General features: G+C 45.6%; 1 protein-coding gene across 1 annotated transcript in view; it reads right to left on the reverse strand.

The window, feature by feature from the left end:
- The window catches only part of LOC116954821 (uncharacterized), a 60,666-nt gene that overhangs the window by 12,500 nt on the left and 26,525 nt on the right, over positions 1-21,641 (reverse strand). Inside the window, exons 3-10 of the mRNA XM_076057525.1 lie at positions 14,071-14,219; positions 12,563-12,600; positions 11,431-12,091; positions 9,326-9,383; positions 7,823-7,978; positions 5,475-7,329; positions 3,558-3,621; positions 833-1,706 (exon numbers count right to left, since the gene is read on the reverse strand). Of these exons, the coding sequence (XP_075913640.1) occupies positions 833-1,678 (846 nt within the window). The 5' untranslated portion in view covers positions 1,679-1,706; positions 3,558-3,621; positions 5,475-7,329; ... (3 more) ...; positions 12,563-12,600; positions 14,071-14,219. The remainder of the gene's footprint in view (positions 1-832; positions 1,707-3,557; positions 3,622-5,474; positions 7,330-7,822; positions 7,979-9,325; positions 9,384-11,430; positions 12,092-12,562; positions 12,601-14,070; positions 14,220-21,641) is intronic.

The raw sequence follows: 21,641 nt of genomic DNA on the forward strand, positions 1-21,641 counted from the left end.
TCAAATTCTAAACATTACCTACAAACTCCACAACTGAGATGCCACATCAACCGTCGCCCCCTACTGACAGGCCCTTGTCCACATTCAGGCTGGTGCAGGGCCACCACCTTGTGCCACACTGGGGCAGCTGCTACTTGGGGGTGCTCTTCGAGATTTTGAGACAAGATATGATACAAAACTCCGAATTGCCAGAGGCGATTAAGCACCATATAAATGGAATGATTAAAACCTAGTGAATGCTTAGGAGCTTATTCGCTCTCGCTCATGGTTAGAGATCTACCCAACCCACAGGTCCACAAAGACTGGCCGCTCTTACCCTGCAGGTTGAACCTAGGAATTGAGTGTTCAACTTCACATTGTCATTAAAGGCCTGTGACAAAGGTGCATCTATTGGAGCGAAATCGTCTCTGCCTTACACATCTATCGGGTCTCTATTTGACTTTGTATTGTCTCGGAGGAAGTCCACCCACACCTCCACTTCCACAAACTGCTGGGAGTTGCCTCGCTCTGCCTCACAGTCAGAATTCTCCTCCTGCTTCACGTTGCCTCCATCGATGTGAAGGTCAGATTTTGGAGTTGAATCTTCATCTTCACATTTTACCTTCACTTCACTCTTCACCATCACTTCTTCGCTCTTCACCATCACTTCTTCATATTTCACCTTCACCTCTTCATATTTCACCTTGATACCTTTAAAAGTGTCCAAGCTGGGATTTTCTTCCGGTTCTTGTTTCATGAGGGATGGGCTCATTGCGGCACTTTGACTTCCACAAGCTGATTTCAGACTCCACTCCTTTTGGATCTTCTGATGCTTGTGTGTTCTCTGGTGTACTTGAAGATTTGATGACTTTGCAAACGCCTTCCCACACACACTGCACTTGAAGGGTTTCTCTCCCGTGTGTCTTCTCTGGTGTGCAACAAGAGCAGATGACTGTGAAAACGCCGTCCCACACACACTGCACTTGAAGGGTTTCTCTCCCGTGTGTGTTCTCTGGTGTGTTACAAGAGTAGATGAAAGTGTAAACGCCTTCCCACACACACTGCACTTGAAGGGTTTCTCTCCCGTGTGTGTTCTCTGGTGTACATGAAGATTTGGTGAAAGTGCAAACGCCTTCCCACACACACTGCACTTGAAAGGTTTCTCTCCCGTGTGTGTTTTCTGGTGTACTTGAAGATGTGGTGACTGTGCAAACGCCTTCCCACACACACTGCACTTGAAGGGTTTCTCTCCCGTGTGAGTTCTCCGGTGTGGTACAAGAGTAGATGCATGTGCAAACGCCTTCCCACACACACTGCACTTGAAGGATTTCTCTCCCGTGTGTGTTCTCTGGTGTGTTACAAGAGTAGATGAAACTGAAAACGCCTTCCCACACACACTGCACTTGAAGGGTTTCTCTCCCGTGTGTGTTCTCTGGTGTTTTTTAAGAGTAGATGAATCTGAAAACGCCTTCCCACACACACTGCACTTGAAGGGTTTCTCTCCCGTGTGTGTTCTCTGGTGTGCTACAAGAGCAGATGAACATGCAAACGCCTTCCCACACACACTGCACTTGAAGGGTTTCTCTCCTGTGTGAGTTCTCTGGTGCCGTGTCAAATGTTCAGTACGATCCGGGCTGTTTTCACGCCGGTCGCATTGTTGCCTTTTTGCACCAAGCCGCGCCGAGTGCCTTTGCTCCATCAGACAAATTCTGCAGAAGAAGCTACAGCTGCAGACAAAAAAAGATTATCCACACCATCTACACGTCAGTATCGATGCACAGAGGAATGCATATATACAGTCACGTGACTTACACGTCTATACTTAGTCATAATTTCATGATATAGTGAAAAAGTGTCCCAAATTCATCACACGGGCCGTTATGGCACACAATGAGAGGGCAAATGGTCATAAACGTGCCTGGAAGCCCTCGTATCTTCAAAATGAATGTTAACCCAAAACTCCGAGCACACAATTTTGGCTGTCTGGCTTCAAAAGGAATATTTATGAAAGCTAAATTCAGCTGACATAGCAAAGGGTATTGAAAATAATACTGTTTGTGTCATGCAGAAATGCATAAATTAATGTTCAATCGCAACTTAGAGGTGTGAAGCTAGGCACAGATGTCCTTGAATGATGGGATGAACAGTTCCGACTTCAGCTGCACGTGTGCTGTGATAACTTCCTGACTCCATTCTTACAAAGAGTTCCAGAGAAAGACAAAAATAAACTGTTTTGATATAACCTCCGTGCTCAATAGCGTTAATAGACTTTACTGCAAATACAAACTTGACCCTGTCACACACTCAGAGGTGGAGCCAGGATTTTCAGGTAGATGGGGCAACCCCTTAAGCAATGAAAAATGATAGGAGTTGTAAGTAAGGAGTTGTTAGTAAGTAAGGAGTTGTTAGTATGTAAGGAGTTGTTAGTAAGTAAGGAGTTGTTAGTAAGGAGTTGATAGTAAGTAAGGAGTTGTTAGTATGTAAGGAGTTGTTAGTAAGTAAGGCGTTGTTAGTAAGGCGTTGTTAGTAAGTAAGGCGTTGTTAGTAAGTAAGGAGTTCTTATTAAGTAAGGAGTTGTTAGTAAGGACTTGTCCCTTGCTTTTTATTCGACGCGTGTGATAGGCATCGCGCTCGCTGAAGGTGTTTGCCATCAGGGAAGTTGTGTACTGTATACGCAACTGCACACAATTGTGAATTTGTGTCTGTTGGAAATGTTCAGCATACTTCCCAACATGCTACAAACTTGAAATTTGTAATGTGGGTAGTTTCCAGACTGGAGACAATGCACAAAGTATTAAAATATAATTTTTGTATTTTGGGGGAGTGGGGGAAATGACCATGGAGTGTGTGGCGTCAACCCGCAACACAGAAAAGGGAATATGAAATTTATCCAAGACAAGAATCCAAGTCCCGGGCGAAGCCGGGTAGTGAAGCTAGTGACTAATAAACCCCAATGATCCGATCGAAATTAGGAATATCGATCGGACTGTTGGTGGGGCACGTGCCACCCCACCCCCACTGGCTCCACCACTGCCACGCACTGGCATGGTTCACAGGTGGTGGTGTGTCCAGACCCACGCCTGGCCACCTTCACCTGCTCAGAATTCATGCTTCCTCACTCCACCAAGTAGAGTGAACATCGCCACGCGTCTAGAGTGAACACCGCCACGCATCTAGAGTGAACACCGCCACGCGTCTAGAGTGAACACCGCCACGCCTCTAGAGTGAACACCGCCACGCGTCTAGAGTGAACACCGCCAAGCGTCCAGAGTAAACACCTCCACGCGCCTAGAGTGAACACCGCCACGGGTCTAGAGTGAACACCGCCACGCGCCCAGAGTGAACACCGCCAAGCGTCTAGAGTGAACACCGCCACGCGTCTAGAGTGAACACCGCCACGCGTCTAGAGTGAACACCGCCACGCGTCTAGAGTGAACACCGCCACGCGTCTAGAGTGAACACCGCCACGCGTCCAGAGTGAACACCGCCACGCGTCCAGAGTGAACACCGCCACGCGTCCAGAGTGAACACCGCCACGCGTCCAGAGTGAACACCGCCACGCTGTTCACGAGCCTCACCTTGTGTTGTGGGCAGGTAGCTTCTCAAAAACAAAAGCGGCACAGCAGCTCAAGCAGGCTTGGCCTGGTAAAAAAAAAGAATGAAATAAAAACTGCGTGAATATTTAAAAGTAAAACAAAGTGACAAAGAGGCGAGCCGTGTGAAGACAAATTAAACTTAAGCGAGAGACTTGAAGCAAACGCGATCAGGCGAGGGCAGGAGGCAAGGCCCCGCGTGGCTAGGCCCCGCGCTGTAAAGTTCCAACCTGGACATCGCTTCCATGCTCGCTGCTACTCAATTGACATCCCTACGAGAGAGAGAGCGAGGCTCTTCCTCGGTAAACAACAACCACAACCACCACCACGACAACCACCACCACAATAACCACCACAACAACCACCACAACCACCACCACAACAACCACCACAACAACCACCACCGCCGCCACCACAACCACCACCACCACCACAACCACCACCAAAACCACAATAACCAAAACCACAATAACCACCACCACAATAACCACCACCACAATTACCACCACCACAATTACCACCACAATACCCACCACCACAATAACCACAACAACCACTCTAACAACCACAACCACCACAACAACCACCACAGCCACCACCACTACAACAACCACCACCACAACCACCACCACCACCACCACCACAACAACCACCACCACCACCACCACGACAACCACCACCACGATAACCACCACAACAACCACCACAACAACCACCACCGCAGCCACCACAACCACCACTACCACCACAACCACCACCAAAACCACCACCACCACCACAATACCCACAACCACAATAACCACAACAACCACCATAACAACCACAACAACCACAAACACCACAACAACCACCACAGCCACCACCACCACTACAACAACAACAACCGCCATTCGCCACTAAGTGGCGGTGACGTCACCACGACGCTTGTGCCAGGCTATGTGCACCCTGAGGCCACGTGAAGTGTCGAACGCCCGCTGGCAGGAGGTCACGGGGCAGACCCAGGTGCCACGGGTCGACTGACTGAGATGACTGGCTGATGCACCACCTGTGCCCCCTACTGTGCCAACCTGCTGTGCTTTAGCCACCCGGCGCTCCGCTCGCTGTTGTGAGCGTCGCTCCTCCGCCCTCCGTTGTTGTTGGAGGGCGACTGCCTACAACTGCCCAGTAGCGTCCTTCACGAGCCTCCTCCACAGAGGCCGATCTTGACACCGCTGGTACCAGTCATCGGCAAGTCCACTCAGCTCCACGTCCTCCTGTACCACATCACTCCATCTCTTCTCTAGCCCGTGCCGCGCCCGCTTAGCCCCCTCAATCCGGCCAAACAAAAGCTGTTTCGGCATGCGGTGGCTGGGCATGCGGGCTACATGACCCAGCTATCGCAGCCTTGCCTGCCGGAGGAGCTCACCGATGGGACCCTGCCCAGATCTTTCAAGGATTTGTGAGCTCCTCACACAATCCAGTCTGGTTAAACCCAGGATGGATCGTAGGCAGGCCAGCCTAAATGTTTCTAACCGGCGAAGATGTTCCATTAGGGGGGTCCACTACAACAACCACCACAACAACCACCACCACCACAACAACCACCACCACCACAACAACCACAACCACCACCACCACCACAACCACCACCACCACAACAAAGTTACAAAGTGGCGAGTCGTGTGAAGACAAATTAAACTTAGGCGAGAGAATTGAAGCAAACGCGATCAGGCGAGGGCAGGAGGCAAGGCCCCGCGTGGCTAGGCCCCGCGTTGTAAAGTTCCAACCTGGACATCGATTCCATGCTCGCTGCTACTCAATTGACATCCCTACGAGAGAGATAGCGAGGCTCTACCTCGGTAAACAACAACAACCACCATAACAACCACCACAACAACCACAACCGCGATGAGAATTTCTCACCTCGGATTTCAGTGCACGGGCGGAGCAGCAGCTTCCTGTTACATCATGACGTCACGCGGCAGCAGGAGTTGACATGACGTCACTTGCGGGGTACAAAACTTCCCTCCCACAATGAGCGGCTCTGTAACTTAAATAAATTATGTTAATGAGTCTGGCCCATACGCGGAGGGATGGGCGTGGGTGCCGAACTCGTCGCAATAAACTCGCGACGGCTTTCACGAACACATTATGTTAATGAGCCGCCAGTCACTGGGCGTGGCGTTGCCCAAATATGGATTCTACTTGAACAGATAACGGAAGTGACCCAGGCAGAGGTGACGTCACGCTCAAGGGCGCGGTGGACGGGGTGGGGTGAATACCTTGGTGACATGACGTCACTAGCGAGGTACACCTCCCCCTGGCGTTTCACGCCGATGAGGTATTGCTGAGTGGTTCATTTAGTTAATTTATTTGGTATAGCCCTGTGAGCCATTTGGCTCTTGAATCGGGTGCAACCGCAACAAACTAAAAACATGAACAAGAAAACATCTTAAAGTGATTATGTGTGACTGTGCAAACAGAAAATACAGGAAAAAAATATCAAAATATTCCTGAAATAGCACCGTACACCAACGCTGTGTGCAAAAATCCCAGTGGGATGCAAGTCAAATAATAACAACAACCACAAGACAACTAAGATTAAGGCCATCAGTCTAACTCCGTACTACAATAAACAAAAACATGGGCAAAACAAAAAAAAAACGTTTTCGAAATCACGAAAATAAAATCCATGAATGCAATGTAACAGTGATCATAGGGACTGTGACCGCATTTTTAACAATAAACTACATACATAAATTATTAAAATAAAATAAAAAAATCCTCATTGACACATTTCAGTCCTTTATTCTTGTCACAAGTGATTGTCTGGCCCAATTCCTGCCATGGGGTATTGGGGAATCTCTCTGCTTTGCATTCAATGTTTTGCACCGGTGAGTCAGGCGGACAAACCACTTTCCCTGAGGCTATGACCTTCTGGTAAGATTCCTCATCCCCGCAATTTTCTTCATCAGGATATTGCTCATCGTACCAATCAGACCAGCCTGGAGCACAGTCTTCTGCAAAGATACATTCTTAATCAGTCTTCAAACGATTACTGTATAAATCAACTCCTTTTTCTCCAAGGTAATGTTCTGAAAGCTATAAAATGTATCAAAACTATGAATGCTCCATTGCTATGAGCATACAACAAACTGCGTATATCATTTTGCACCGGAATAGAATGAATATTTTCATACTGAATTAACGTACGTAAAAAGCTTCAGAATGTTGTGGAGGCTCAAAGCCAAAGAGCAGTGAGCTGCCAAACCTTCTATTAGCACCACCCACTTTTATGTAAATATGCTGCCTTAATCACCAGCACTGCTCACATAGTTGGTAGTGTCACTCTGAAGCAGGCTGACCTACTGCTCAGTAAGGTACTCAGCTTAGAGTCCGTTATTCCCACCCTGTTACCGTAAAATGAGCCAAGTATCGGACCAGAAGACTATGAAGCAGGACAAAAACACACTTTTGCAATGATTCAGGACCATAGCATAGTCTTTTGTCACTGGCAATGTCCCGACCCTACCAGCGTGTATGGTTGCTTTCATTGAACATGTGATTGCATTTAATATAGTATCCATATGTTATTCTGCAACTTATTCCACCATGGTACCTGGGCCTGGAGTTGAGGGTGATGGTTCCGGTTCATTGCTGCTGGAGGCTGGAGGTGGGGGTGTCTTGTCCTTGGCTCCAGTTGGTTCTTGAGGTGGAGCGCCACTCTCTGCTGGAGATGGCTTTGTTGGCTTTTCCTCTCCTGGGGGTTTCGGTGTCACTTTGAAAGAAAAGACAAGGGATGAATGTTGACAGAATTCAGATTACTCATGCATTTTCAGTTGAACCTTGTAAAATGTTGTAAGCAACCTTAAGGCAATACTTTCAATCTGCATTACAAATAAGTTACTGGAAAGTGATACTAAATAACGTCAAGCTCTTTGCCAATACACTGGTTATTAAAGCCTCCCAACGGTGTCTGGGTTGGGGGGGTTATTTGACCATCCTTCATAATGCTCTTCAGTGCGGTTTAGTGAACGTGGGATGAGGGAGCATGAAAGTACAGCACAATAAACGGGTGTGGCATTCTGCCCTCAGCATTCCACATTATAAATATGCAGCCTCAGGCATCTGTTACACAGGTTGTCCCACGTTCAAATCTCATCCAGGCGCAAGTCTAATTAGTTGAGATCTAACAAATTAAGTCACATTATTTGCTTTGATCCTAAGCAGTATACTTCCTGTATATATGTAATCTAGCAAAATGAACACACCTGGCCCTCCTGAGGGTGAGGGTTCTGGCTCCTTGTTGCCGGAGGTTGGAGGTGGGGGTGTCTTGTCCTTCGGTCCAGTTGATTCTTGAGGAGGAGCACCACTCTCTTCTGGAGCTGGCTTTGTTGGCTTTTCCTCAACCAGGGGTTTCGGTGTCACTTTGAAAGAAAAGGCAAGGGATGGATGTTAACAGAATTCAGATTACTCATGCATTTTCAGTTGCACTTTGTAAATGTTGTAAGTCACGTTTTAGACGATACTTTCAATCTGCATCATGGATTTGGTTATATAAGTTTATGCATCATGCTTGCTAAGCACAGATCTCTGGACCGCAAATTCCAAGCGGCTTTCAACACAGCGGTATTAAATAATTAATAGTTTTCGAATTTAAAAAGGGTATAATATCTTGGGACAAATATTTAATTATGGAAATCCTAAGTGGAGCATTGTGAGGGAAGAAGTAGTGTCTATAACTATCTGTTAGCTTAACACCGAAATTTACGAGACGAAAAATCAGACAGGTAGATCAGGTCCTTGACATAGGTGGAGGAATCATTGAGTGAAGTTCACAGGAATAGTAGCCATGATAGTGGTGATAGAAGAGTGACAAGGAGCAGCTGGAGTGAATTCGTGAGTGTTGAAAGATATTACTTAGGTAATGTTCTAATGTGAGTAACCACAAGTTCAGAACCAGACTGAGCACCCGGTTTGTTCAACTTGCTATGCTTCTTCAGAAACTAGCATTCTGAGAAGGAAAGACTTAAAAAACACTGGAAAGTTTTACGATGTGGATATGGAGAATTGTCGTAAAATGCCAATTGAGTCTGTTAAGTAAACGATGTGGATTAGGCACTTTGTCTTGCAAATAAATGCTTTGCTACCTGTTAAAGGCCAAATCCTTTCATGTAATGATTTTTAACACGTCATTTATATTAGTTCACACAAACACTCCATCCATCTGCTCCTGGCCTGGCCCCTCTGTCAAATTTTAGAACCCATTGTGGCCTGCGAGTCAAAAAATTTGCCCACCCCTGACATAGACACAGAGACCCAATGCCTCTGTGTCAAGGCCTTAAATACAGAGAGAGGGGTTGGGTGAGAGATAGAGGTTGGTCTGCTGGAGCAGCTGCTGGAGCCGAGAAATTAGCATGTCAATGAAAGACCCAACAAGACTGGTATATTTTAGAGAAAGTTGCGTGGAATTTTTTAATTGATTTTCTTTCTACGTGACTTTACCGAAAGAACCAAAGAGTAATCAAAAACAGATCCTTGACGTTTAGAGGATGATGGGCCATATGGTGAAATGAAGGAAGCTTTGGATCAGAGGAGGATGGGGGGAGCGAGTTGGAGCCGAAGACCCATCATCATTGAGCAGAGGACTAAAGAACACACATCCCAAGACACACTCCAATATTGTATTCATTTTCAAACTATTTGTAGTGTATCAATACTTAAGTTACACCTTGAAAACTGTAATAATGTTGCCGACTTGTATGGGTATTTACCATTTTTTTGTGGTTGGCCCAGGTGGTCTTGTGGCTTCAACTGGTGGAATGATGATTTCTGTAGAAACATGCCATGTGATCTATGTAAATTAAAACTGTTGACACAGCTACACATATTTCTCAGCTGGAATACACAAAGCAATTAGCGCCCCCCCCCCCCGCCCCACTGCAAAAACCTTGGCGTGACCCTCCTGAAAATGAGTCGTGAAACTTAGTGAAGCTATCCTGGGTGAACAAGCGGAAATAAAAATGTTTTAAATACCATTTACAATTGATTCTTAAGTGAATGTCGGCCGATGATCATATTTACAGATTAGCAACGCTTCATTGCACCTTTTATGCACAGGCTTATTTTCATTAATAAATTATTTTATGACGAGCTAGTTCATAAAACCTGTCTTCGGCAGGCAAAACATTTAAATAAAAATAATAATTCACCTGATATATAAAAATTGTATTTGTTATCTATGATCAGACCACTAACAACTCTTCAAAACATTTGGTATTTTGCTACGAAAAATAAATGTTGATGACCTGATTAAACTCCTTATATTTAAAGACGCAGCCATTGGAAACTACTCAATGTAAAGATTCCGGTTTTTTTATCGTGAGGAACAAAAAATAATTCACCTAATACTTCATGAGGGGAAGCTCTCGTATCCTTTAACGTTTTCAAATTATTCAGATTTGAACGTATTAAAATGCGTATTTTTTTGTTCAAATTACTTTAATCTGAAATATCTCAATGATTCTCGCTTAAATTTAAGTGCTGTTTGATGCTCTATCAAAAGAAAAAGCCGCAGTCTTATATTTTGAACGGTTTCTGAATGACAAGCACACAAACAATTATGGGGTAATAAAAATCGACATTTGGGGGCCTTAAAATGAAAAATGTCGATTTTTCTGATCGTTTTTCTGTTTTCTGCGTCCTAAAAGCTACCAATGTATCAAATGTCAGCTTTGTACCTTGTTGGGAAGTACACTCGAGATTTTGATATGTAGATACATACAGATACACACAAGATACACACAGACACACACAGATACACACAGACACACACAGACACACACAAACACGCAGACACACAGATACATGCAGATACACACAGACACACACAGATACATACAGACACACAGATATACATACACAGACACACAGATACACACAGATACACACAGTTACACACAATTACACACAGATACATACACAGATACATACAGATACAGATACACACAGACACACACAGATACACAGACACACACATATACATACAGATACACACAGATACACACAGACACACACAGACACACACAGATACACACAGATACAGACAGATACACACAGACACATACAGATACACACATATACACATAGATACACACACAGCCACACACAGACACACACAGATACACACAGATACAGACAGATACACACAAATACAGACAGATACACACAGACACATACAGATAAACGTCTTCATTAACATAGTAGATTAAAACCAGCGTTCAGGGTTTGTGACTTGGTGCTCACATAATCGTAAACATTTAAGCAAGCAAACCAATTACTTTAAGAAACAAGAATAGACAATTTTGCATTCTCCATGTTTTTTCTTTATACGACTTAATCCCTCCGCCCCAGGAGTGATGGCACAGAGGTCACAGCGTTGAGTTGGTACCACTGTTCACCTGGGTTCGATTCCAGGCAGCTGCCTGTGGATATGTATATGGTCCTCAAGTGCAATTAATTTATTGACTGTCTGGTCACCAATGATTGACGCACTTGATTTAGCTCAATTCCAGCTGTGAGATAAAAAAATGTCAGGTTGACTACCATGCAAATTACCTCACTCTCATTAGCAGAGCGAATCGGAGGTTAAGGTGTGTAATATGTGTGTGGACCTTAGAAATAGCTTCAAGGGATTTGTGAGGTCGCTTTATAATATCCGTTTTTGTGGGCTGTTTTCAAACACGAAGGACTGAACTTCTCTGCCAGAGTTCCATTCGTCTTCTGACGTGTCACCAATAGTAAAATCAGGATAAACTGGGGGGGGGAAATTACACTAATAAATTTCCATCCTGAAACCCACCATCAAAGCATAAGTTACCTTCATCTGGCACTGGGGATGTCGGTGCTGTTGACAGAGGAGCAGTGGTTGCTGGCGAAATCAGCGAGCAGCAAAACCTGACCTTGTAGTTGTAGCAGAATGGCATGGTCTGATCCGTGTGCGAGCATTTCAACCCCACGTCCTTGTTACAAGTGATTGCCTGGCCCAACTCCTCCCATGGTGTGTTCGGGTATTTGTCCGCACGGCAGACAACTTTCCCCGAGGCTGTGACCTTCTGGTACGACTCCTCGTTGCCATCGTTGTCGGCGTCCGCAGAATGTTCGCTGTACCACTCAGACCAGCTTCCTGAGCAGGGCACTTGACTCACGCTCGTCGTCGCTGTTGGCTGCTGCACGGTGGCACCTTCAACCGGAGCGCCCACCGTGGTCGAACGTCCCCTTGGGCGGTTGCGTCGGAGCCACGTCGGGCACAGCTGTGCTCGAGCCGACGATGGGTGGCTCGGTTGGGAGCGGCGGTACGGCGGTGGTGGTGGTGGTGGCGTTGTTCACGTCGATGGGAGTTATCCCGCACTCCACGGAGGAGTCTTCCACCTCCCCGAGTTGCGAGCAAGTTTTGGTGGTCGCGCGGTACTGATCGGGGTCTATTTCTCTTGATATGAAGGCGCCCAGCTCGTACAGTTGTTCGTGGTAACAGCATCCATCTGGATATAAAATATTAGTGAGCGTTGTGGGGTCGGGGGGGGGGGGGGTTGTAATAACTGGCTTTTGAGCAATTGATTGCTCATTCCACTGCTAACACACTGCTGGGTGGACAGAGGCGAGGGGGGGGGGGGTTGAGAAACCTTCACCATATTTTCAACTTCTGCGCTGGGAGATTGAATCAAACTGGCAGCCTCTGGATTGCAAGCCCAGTATGCCAAGCATTACGCCGCAGCAGTACACCAATGTTGGTTTAATCGCACTGGTTATGCAATTCATTCGAGGGTGGCTACGTATTATGAAAGAGATCGCAATAATATCAGCTAATGACACGTACGTAAAAAGGTGATTTTGAGACAACAAAAGGCGACCATAGCCTCGGTCTTCCCATCGTGCCTGGGCATGTCACAGGACATCTTAAGGAAAAGGTTCCCCCCTGTCCCTGACATGAAGGAATGGCTGTCCTTGGGTACCTGGTATTTCGCAAAGCAGCTCAGCATTGTCGCATGTGCTGCAGTCACACAGAGAAGACACACAACAAGGGCAATTATACAGGCACATGCCGTTGTATTTGTAAAATAATGTTCAAAGTGAATGTGATACTGGAGAGAGCGAGCACTCAAGCAGAGCGCATGGATGGCCGTCGGTGTCAAGTGGAAGAGGTTCAGTAATTCCGCACAAACCGATGGCTTTTCAATCACCAGTGCGCATACTCGTGCCGTCTGCTGCTGCATGCAGCTTAAATTATCACGCAAGCAATGTTCCGACGGAATGTTTTCAGTTTTTCTTTTGTGTTGCAACTGCCGCGATTGGGGATTTACCTTGTGACCTACGTTGTAACAGGACTGTAAATTATCATAATATAAACTAATCTACATAAATAAAGATATTTAACCTGTATGTATCAAAAACCTCTAGTGTACTTTCCGACAAGGTAGGAAGCTGAAATGTGCTACCCAGGTAACTTTTATGACACAAATAGCAGGAGAAACAATCTGAATATTCGAGATTTCTTTATTTTAAGGCCCCCAAATCTCTATTTTAAGCACTCAATAAACATGTTCGTTCGTGTCATTCAGCAGAAACCGTTCAAAATATAACATTGCGGGGTTTTTTTTTGATAGAACATTAAACAGCAATAAAATTATATCTTTTATTGTTTTTGAGACATTTCGGATTCAAGTGGTTTTGAATGAAAACATAACACATGTTATGATGTTCAAATCTGAATAATTCCAAAACGGTAAAAGATAGGAGCTTCCCCTCATAGAATATAAAGTTCATAATTTTGTGTTCTTTCTAATAAAAAAGAGCGTAATCTTTAAATTGAGCGATTTCTGATGGGTACGTCTTTAAATATAAGAAGTTGAATCAAGTTGTCAACACATTTGTGTTTTTTGCGGAAATTACCTAATTTTTTTTTAGTAGGTGTTAGTGTCTGATTGTAGATAAAAATTGTAAAAAAAAAAACATCAGGTTCATTTTTATATTTATTGAAAACTTTTGTCTGGCGAAGACAGGCTTAATGAACTAATTCTAATATAAACAATGATAATTATTTTTTCTTATTTTACCAGGTAAGGCTCACTGTACCTATTCAGCTATTTTTCTTAGAAGCCACCTTGCCCACAAGTGAGAGCCCAACGAAGTGGCTTATCACGTGTCAATAAATATCAGCCAAATCCTCTAAATGCGTGTCCCTTAATGTGGAGGGAAAAACCCGGAGGACCCCGGGGAAAAATCAACATGACCACGAGGAGAGAGACACGCAAACTCCAAATATAAAAGCGTCAGGGTCGGGATCGAACCCACGACCTCCTGCATACCATGCGAGGCAGTCAACATCTCCTAGCCACCGTGCTAACCCCATCGCACCGCGGCAGCATCCGTGCATTCGGGGCAGACGAAACTTGTCGAATGGACGCGATGTTGATCCTTGAGCACGCGGTGTCAATGTGGGTGAAAGGAGAGGGGATCTCACCAGATTTGGCAAGTCTTGGCGATGTGGATCTGCTGCCCGGCCAGGATGACGTCATCCTCAACAAAGCAGCTGCAGTTGGCATTTTGGCACGCAGTGCATGGTGTTCTCGTCCAAGTATGGCGCGTCTGGCGGGCAGTGCGGGTAGCAGCCTGCAGCGAGAATAGCGGTGAATCGTCATCCCTATGGCTCGCACCAACACCAGGACTACCGTCACTACTAAGACCAAGGGGCCCATCCATAAATGACAACACGAGATTTTGGACGATTTTTGACCCCCCACCCCTTTGTCACACGGCGTCACAAAAAGTCAGACACCCCCCCTCAAATATGACGTTACAAAGCTCTGCATTCTGATGTTGTAGTAGTGTTGTTATAACAATTCTATATTTATTTAAAGTTGCGCATTTTTATGTGACGTCACATTTCTCAAACCCCCCCCCCCCCCGTCACACATCGTGACGTCATTTATGGACGGCCCCATAGAGGTGAATCGTTATCCCTACGATTAACACTGAACCCTATGGGAGTCTCACTGAAGAACACTGAACCCTATGGGAGTCTCATTGATTAACACTGAACCCTACGGGAGTCTCAATGATTAACACTGAACCCTATGGGAGTCTCACTGATTAAAACTGAACCCTATGGGAGTCTCATTGATGAACACTGAACCCAATGGGAGTCTCAGTGATTAACACTGAACACTATGGGAGTCTCACTGATTAACACTGAACCCTGTGGGAGTCTCACTGATTAACACTGAACCCTGTAGGAGTCTCACTGATTAACACTGAACCCTGTGGGAGTCTCACTGATTAACACTGAACCCTTTGGGAATCTCACTGATTAACACTGAACCCTGTGGGAGTCTCACTGATTAACACCGAACCCTATGGGAGTCTCACTGATTAGCACTGAACCCTATGGGAGTCTCACTGATTAGCACTGAACCCTGTGGTAGTCTCACTGATTAACATTGAACCCTATGGGAGACTCACTGATTAACACTGAACCCTGTGGGAGTCTCACTGATTAACACCGAACCCTGTGGGAGTCTCACTGATTAACACTGAACCCTGTGGGAGTCTCACTGATTAACACTGAACCCTGTGGGAGTGTCACTGATTAACACTGAACCCTATGGGAGTCTCACTGATTAACACTGAACCCTGTGGGAGTCTCACTGATTAACGCTGAACCCTGTGGGAGTCTCACTGATTAACACTGAGCCCTAAGGGAGTCTCACTGATTAACACTGAACCCTATGGGAGTCTCACTGATTAACACTGAACCCTATGGGAGTCTCACTGATTAACACTGAACCCTGTGGGAGTCTCATTAACACTGAACCCTATGGGAGTGTCATTGATTAACACTGAACCCTGTGGGAGTCTCACTGATTAACACTGAACCCTAATGGAGTCTCACTGATTAACACTGAACCCTATGGGAGTCTCACTGATTAACACTGAACCTTATGGGAGTGTCACTGATTAACACTGAACCCTATGGGAGTCTCACTGATTAACACTGAACCCTATGGTAGTCTCACTGATTAACACTGAACCCTGTGAGAGTCTCACTGATTAACACTACACACTGTGGGAGTCTCATTGATTAACACTGAACCCTAAGGGAGTATCACTGATGGACACTGAACCCTGTGGGAGTCTCACTGATTAACGCTGAACCCTGTAGGAGTCTCACTAATTAACACTGAACCCTAAGGGAGTCTCACTGATTAACACTGAACCCTATGGGAGTCTCACTGATTAACACTGAACCCTATGGGAGTGTCATTGATTAACACTGAACCCTGTGGGAGTCTCATGGAGTCTCACTGATTAACACTGAACCCTATGGGAGTCTCACTGATTAACACTGAACCTTATGGGAGTGTCACTGATTAACACTGAACCCTATGGGAGTCTCACTGATTAACACTGAACCCTGTGGTAGACTCACTGATTAACAATGAACCCTGTGGGAGTATCAGTGATTAGCACTGAACCCTATGGGAGTGTCACTGATTAACACTGAACCCTATGGGAGTCTCACTGATTAACACTGAACCCTGTGGGAGTCTCACTGATTAACACTGAACCCTAATGGAGTCTCACTGATTAACACTGAACCCTATGGGAGTCTCACTGATTAACACTGAACCTTATGGGAGTGTCACTGATTAACACTGAACCCTATGGGAGTCTCACTGATTAACACTGAACCCTATGGTAGTCTCACTGATTAACAATGAACCCTGTGGGAGTATCAGTGATTAGCACTGAACCCTATGGGAGTGTCACTGATTAACACTGAACCCTATGGGAGTGTCATTGATTAACACTGAACTCTGTGGGAGTCTCACTGATTAACACTGAACCCTGTGGGAGTCTCACTGATTAACACTGAACACTGTGGGAGTCTCTCTGATTAACACTGAACACTGTAGGAGTCTCACTGATTAACACTGAACCCTGTGAGAGTCTCATTGATCAACACTGAACCCTAAGGGAGTATCACTGATGGACACTGAACCCTGTGGGAGTCTCACTGATTAACGCTGAACCCTGTGGGAGTCTCACTAATTAACACTGAACCCTAAGGGAGTCTCACTGATTAACACTGAACCCTATGGGAGTCTCACTGATTAACACTGAACCCTATGGGAGTGTCATTGATTAACACTGAACCCTGTGGGAGTCTCACTGATTAACACTGAACCCTAATGGAGTCTCACTGATTAACACTGAACCCTATGGGAGTCTCACTGATTAACACTGAACCTTATGGGAGTGTCACTGATTAACACTGAACCCTATGGGAGTCTCACTGATTAACACTGAACCCTGTGGTAGACTCACTGATTAACAATGAACCCTGTGGGAGTATCAGTGATTAGCACTGAACCCTATGGGAGTGTCACTGATTAACACTGAACCCTATGGGAGTCTCACTGATTAACACTGAACCCTGTGGGAGTCTCACTGATTAACATTGAACCCTGTGGGAGTCTCACTGATTAACACTGAACACTGTGGGCGTCTCTCTGATTAACACTGAACACTGTACGAGTCTCACTGATTAACACTGAACCCTGTGAGAGTCTCACTGATTAACACTAAACACGGTGGGAGTCTCACTGATTAACACTGAACCCTAAGGGAGTATCACTGATGAACACTGAACCCTGTGGGAGTCTCACTGATTAACACTGAACCCTGTGGGAGTCTCACTGATTAATACTGAAACCTATGGGAGTCTCACTGATGAACACTGAACCCTGTGGGAGTCTCATTAACACTGAACCCTATGGGAGTGTCATTGATTAACACTGAACCCTGTGGGAGTCTAACTGATTAACACTGAACCCTATGGGAGTCTCACTGATTAACACTGAACCCTATGGGAGTCTCACTGATTAACACTGAACCCTATGGGAGTGTCACTGATTAACACTGAACCCTATGGGAGTCTCACTGATTAATACTGAACCCTGTGGGAGTCTCACTGATTAACACTGAACCCTGTGGGAGTCTCACTGATTAACACTGAACCCTATGGGAGTCTCACTGATTAACGCTGAACCCTATGGGAGTGTCACTGATTAACAATGAACCCTGTGGGAGTATCAGTGATTAGCACTGAACCCTATGGGAGTGTCACTGATTAACACTGAACCCTATGGGAGTCTCACTGATCAACACTGAACCCTGTGGGAGTGTCATTGATTAACACTGAAGCCTGTGGGAGTCTCACTGATTAACACTGAACCCTGTGGGAGTCTCACTGATTAACACTGAACACTGTGGGAGTCTCTCTGATTAACACTGAACACTGTAGGAGTCTCACTGATTAACACTGAACCCTGTGAGAGTCTCACTGATTAACACTAAACACTGTGGGAGTCTCAATGATTAACACTGAACCCTAAGGGAGTATCACTGATGGACACTGAACCCTGTGGGAGTCTCACTGATTAACGCTGAACCCTGTGGGAGTCTCACTAATTAACACTGAACCCTAAGGGAGTCTCACTGATTAACACTGAACCCTATGGGAGTCTCACTGATTAACACTGAACCCTATGGGAGTGTCATTGATTAACACTGAACCCTGTGGGAGTCTCACTGATTAACACTGAACCCTAATGGAGTCTCACTGATTAACACTGAACCCTATGGGAGTCTCACTGATTAACACTGAATCTTATGGGAGTGTCACTGATTAACACTGAACCCTATGGGATTCTCACTGATTAACACTGAACCCTGTGGTAGTCTCACTGATTAACAATGAACCCTGTGGGAGTATCAGTGATTAGCACTGAACCCTATGGGAGTGTCACTGATTAACACTGAACCCTATGGGAGTCTCACTGATTAACACTGAACCCTGTGGGAGTCTCAATGATTAACATTGAACCCTGTGGGAGTCTCACTGATTAACACTGAACACTGTGGGAGTCTCTCTGATTAACACTGAACACTGTACGAGTCTCACTGATTAACACTGAACCCTGTGAGAGTATCACTGATTAACACTAAACACGGTGGGAGTCTCACTGATTAACACTGAACCCTAAGGGAGTATCACTGATGAACACTGAACCCTGTGGGAGTCTCACTGATTAACACTGAACCCTGTGGGAGTCTCACTGATTAATACTGAAACCTATGGGAGTCTCACTGATGAACACTGAACCCTGTGGGAGTCTCATTAACACTGAACCCTATGGGAGTGTCATTGATTAACACTGAACCCTGTGGGAGTCTAACTGATTAACACTGAACCCTATGGGAGTCTAACTGATTAACACTGAACCCTATGGGAGTCTCACTGATTAACACTGAACCCTATGGGAGTGTCACTGATTAACACTGAACCCTATGGGAGTCTCACTGATTAATACTGAACCCTGTGGGAGTCTCACTGATTAACACTGAACCCTGTGGGAGTCTCACTGATTAACACTGAACCCTATGGGAGTCTCACTGATTAACGCTGAACCCTATGGGAGTGTCACTGATTAACAATGAACCCTGTGGGAGTATCAGTGATTAGCACTGAACCCTATGGGAGTGTCACTGATTAACACCGAACCCTATGGGAGTCTCACTGATTAACACTGAACCCTAAGGGAGTATCACTGATTAAAACTGAACCCTATGGGAGTCTCATTGATGAACACTGAACCCAATGGGAGTCTCAGTGATTAACACTGAACACTATGGGAGTCTCACTGATTAACACTGAACCCTATGGGAGTCTCACTGATTAACACTGAAACCTGTGGGAGTCTCACTGATTAACACTGAACCCTGTGGGAGTCTCACTGATTAATACTGAACCCTGTAGGAGTCTCACTGATTAACACTGAACCCTGTGGGAGTCTCACTGATTAACACTGAACCCTATGGGAGTCTCATTGATTAACACTGAACCCTACGGGAGTCTCACTGATTAACACCTGAACCCTGTGGGAGTCTCACTGATTAACACTGGACCCTATGGGAGTCCCACTGATTAACACTGAACCCTATGGGAGTCTCACTGATTAAAACTGAACCCTATGGGAGTCTCACTGATTAACACTGAACCCTATGGGAGTCTCCCTGATTAACACTGAGCCCTTTGGGAATCTCACTGATTAACACTGAACCCTGTGGGAGTCTCACTGATTAACACTGAACCCTATGGGAGTCTCACTGATTAGCACTGAACCCTGTGGTAGTCTCACTGATTAACATTGAACCCTATGGGAGACTCACTGATTAACACTGAACCCTGTGGGAGTCTCACTCATTAACACCGAACCCTGTGGGAGTCTCACTGATTAACACTGAACCCTGTGGGAGTCTCACTGATTAACACTGAACCCTGTGGGAGTGTCACTGATTAACACTGAACCCTATGGGAGTCTCACTGATTAACACTGAACCCTGTGGGAGTCTCACTGATTAACGCTGAACCCTGTGGGAGTCTCACTGATTAACACTGAACCCTAAGGGAGTCTCACTGATTAACACTGAACCCTATGGGAGTCTCACTGATTAACACTGAACCGTATGGGAGTCTCACTGATTAACACTGAACCCTATGGGAGGCTCACTGATTAACACTGAACCCTATGGGAGTGTCACTGATTAACACTGAACCCTATGGGAGTCTCACTGATTAATACTGAACCCTGTGGGAGTCTCACTGATTAACACTGAACCCTGTGGGAGTCTCACTGATTAACACTGAACCCTATGGGAGTCTCACTGATTAACGCTGAACGCTATGGGAGTGTCACTGATTAACAATGAACCCTGTGGGAGTATCAGTGATTAGCACTGAACCCTATGGGAGTGTCACTGATTAACACTGAACCCTATGGGAGTCTCACTGATTAACACTGCACCCTGTGGGAGTGTCATTAATTAACACTGAACCCTGTGGGAGTCTCACTGATTAACACTGAACCCTGTGGGAGTCTCACTGATTAACACTGAACACTGTGGGAGTCTCTCTGATTAACACTGAACACTGTAGGAGTCTCACTGATTAACACTAAACACTGTGGGAGTCTCAATGATTAACACTGAACCCTAAGGGAGTATCACTGATGGACACTGAACCCTGTGGGAGTCTCACTGATTAACGCTGAACCCTGTGGGAGTATCAGTGATTAACACTGAACCCTATGGGAGTGTCACTGATTAACACTGAACCCTATGGGAGTCTCACTGATTAATACTGAACCCTGTGGGAGTCTCACTGATTAACACTGAACCCTGTGGGAGTCTCACTGATTAACACTGAACCCTATGGGAGTCTCACTGATTAACGCTGAACCCTATGGGAGTGTCACTGATTAACAATGAACCCTGTGGGAGTATCAATGATTAGCACTGAACCCTATGGGAGTGTCACTGATTAACACTGAACCCTATGGGAGTCTCACTGATCAACACTGAACCCTATGGTAGTCTCACTGATTAACACTGAACCCTGTGAGAGTCTCACTGATTAACACTACACACTGTGGGAGTCTCATTGATTAACACTGAACCCTAAGGGAGTATCACTGATGGACACTGAACCCTGTGGGAGTCTCACTGATTAACGCTGAACCCTGTAGGAGTCTCACTAATTAACACTGAACCCTAAGGGAGTCTCACTGATTAACACTGAACCCTATGGGAGTCTCACTGATTAACACTGAACCCTATGGGAGTGTCATTGATTAACACTGAACCCTGTGGGAGTCTCACTGATTAACACTGAACCCTAATGGAGTCTCACTGATTAACACTGAACCCTATGGGAGTCTCACTGATTAACACTGAACCTTATGGGAGTGTCACTGATTAACACTGAACCCTATGGGAGTCTCACTGATTAACACTGAACCCTGTGGTAGACTCACTGATTAACAATGAACCCTGTGGGAGTATCAGTGATTAGCACTGAACCCTATGGGAGTGTCACTGATTAACACTGAACCCTATGGGAGTCTCACTGATTAACACTGAACCCTGTGGGAGTCTCACTGATTAACACTGAACCCTAATGGAGTCTCACTG

This window comes from Petromyzon marinus, chromosome 83, assembly GCF_048934315.1.
Source record: "Petromyzon marinus isolate PM22_M1 ecotype Great Lakes invasive population chromosome 83, UKy_Petmar_22M1.pri1.0, whole genome shotgun sequence".
Lineage (NCBI taxonomy): Eukaryota > Metazoa > Chordata > Hyperoartia > Petromyzontiformes > Petromyzontidae > Petromyzon > Petromyzon marinus.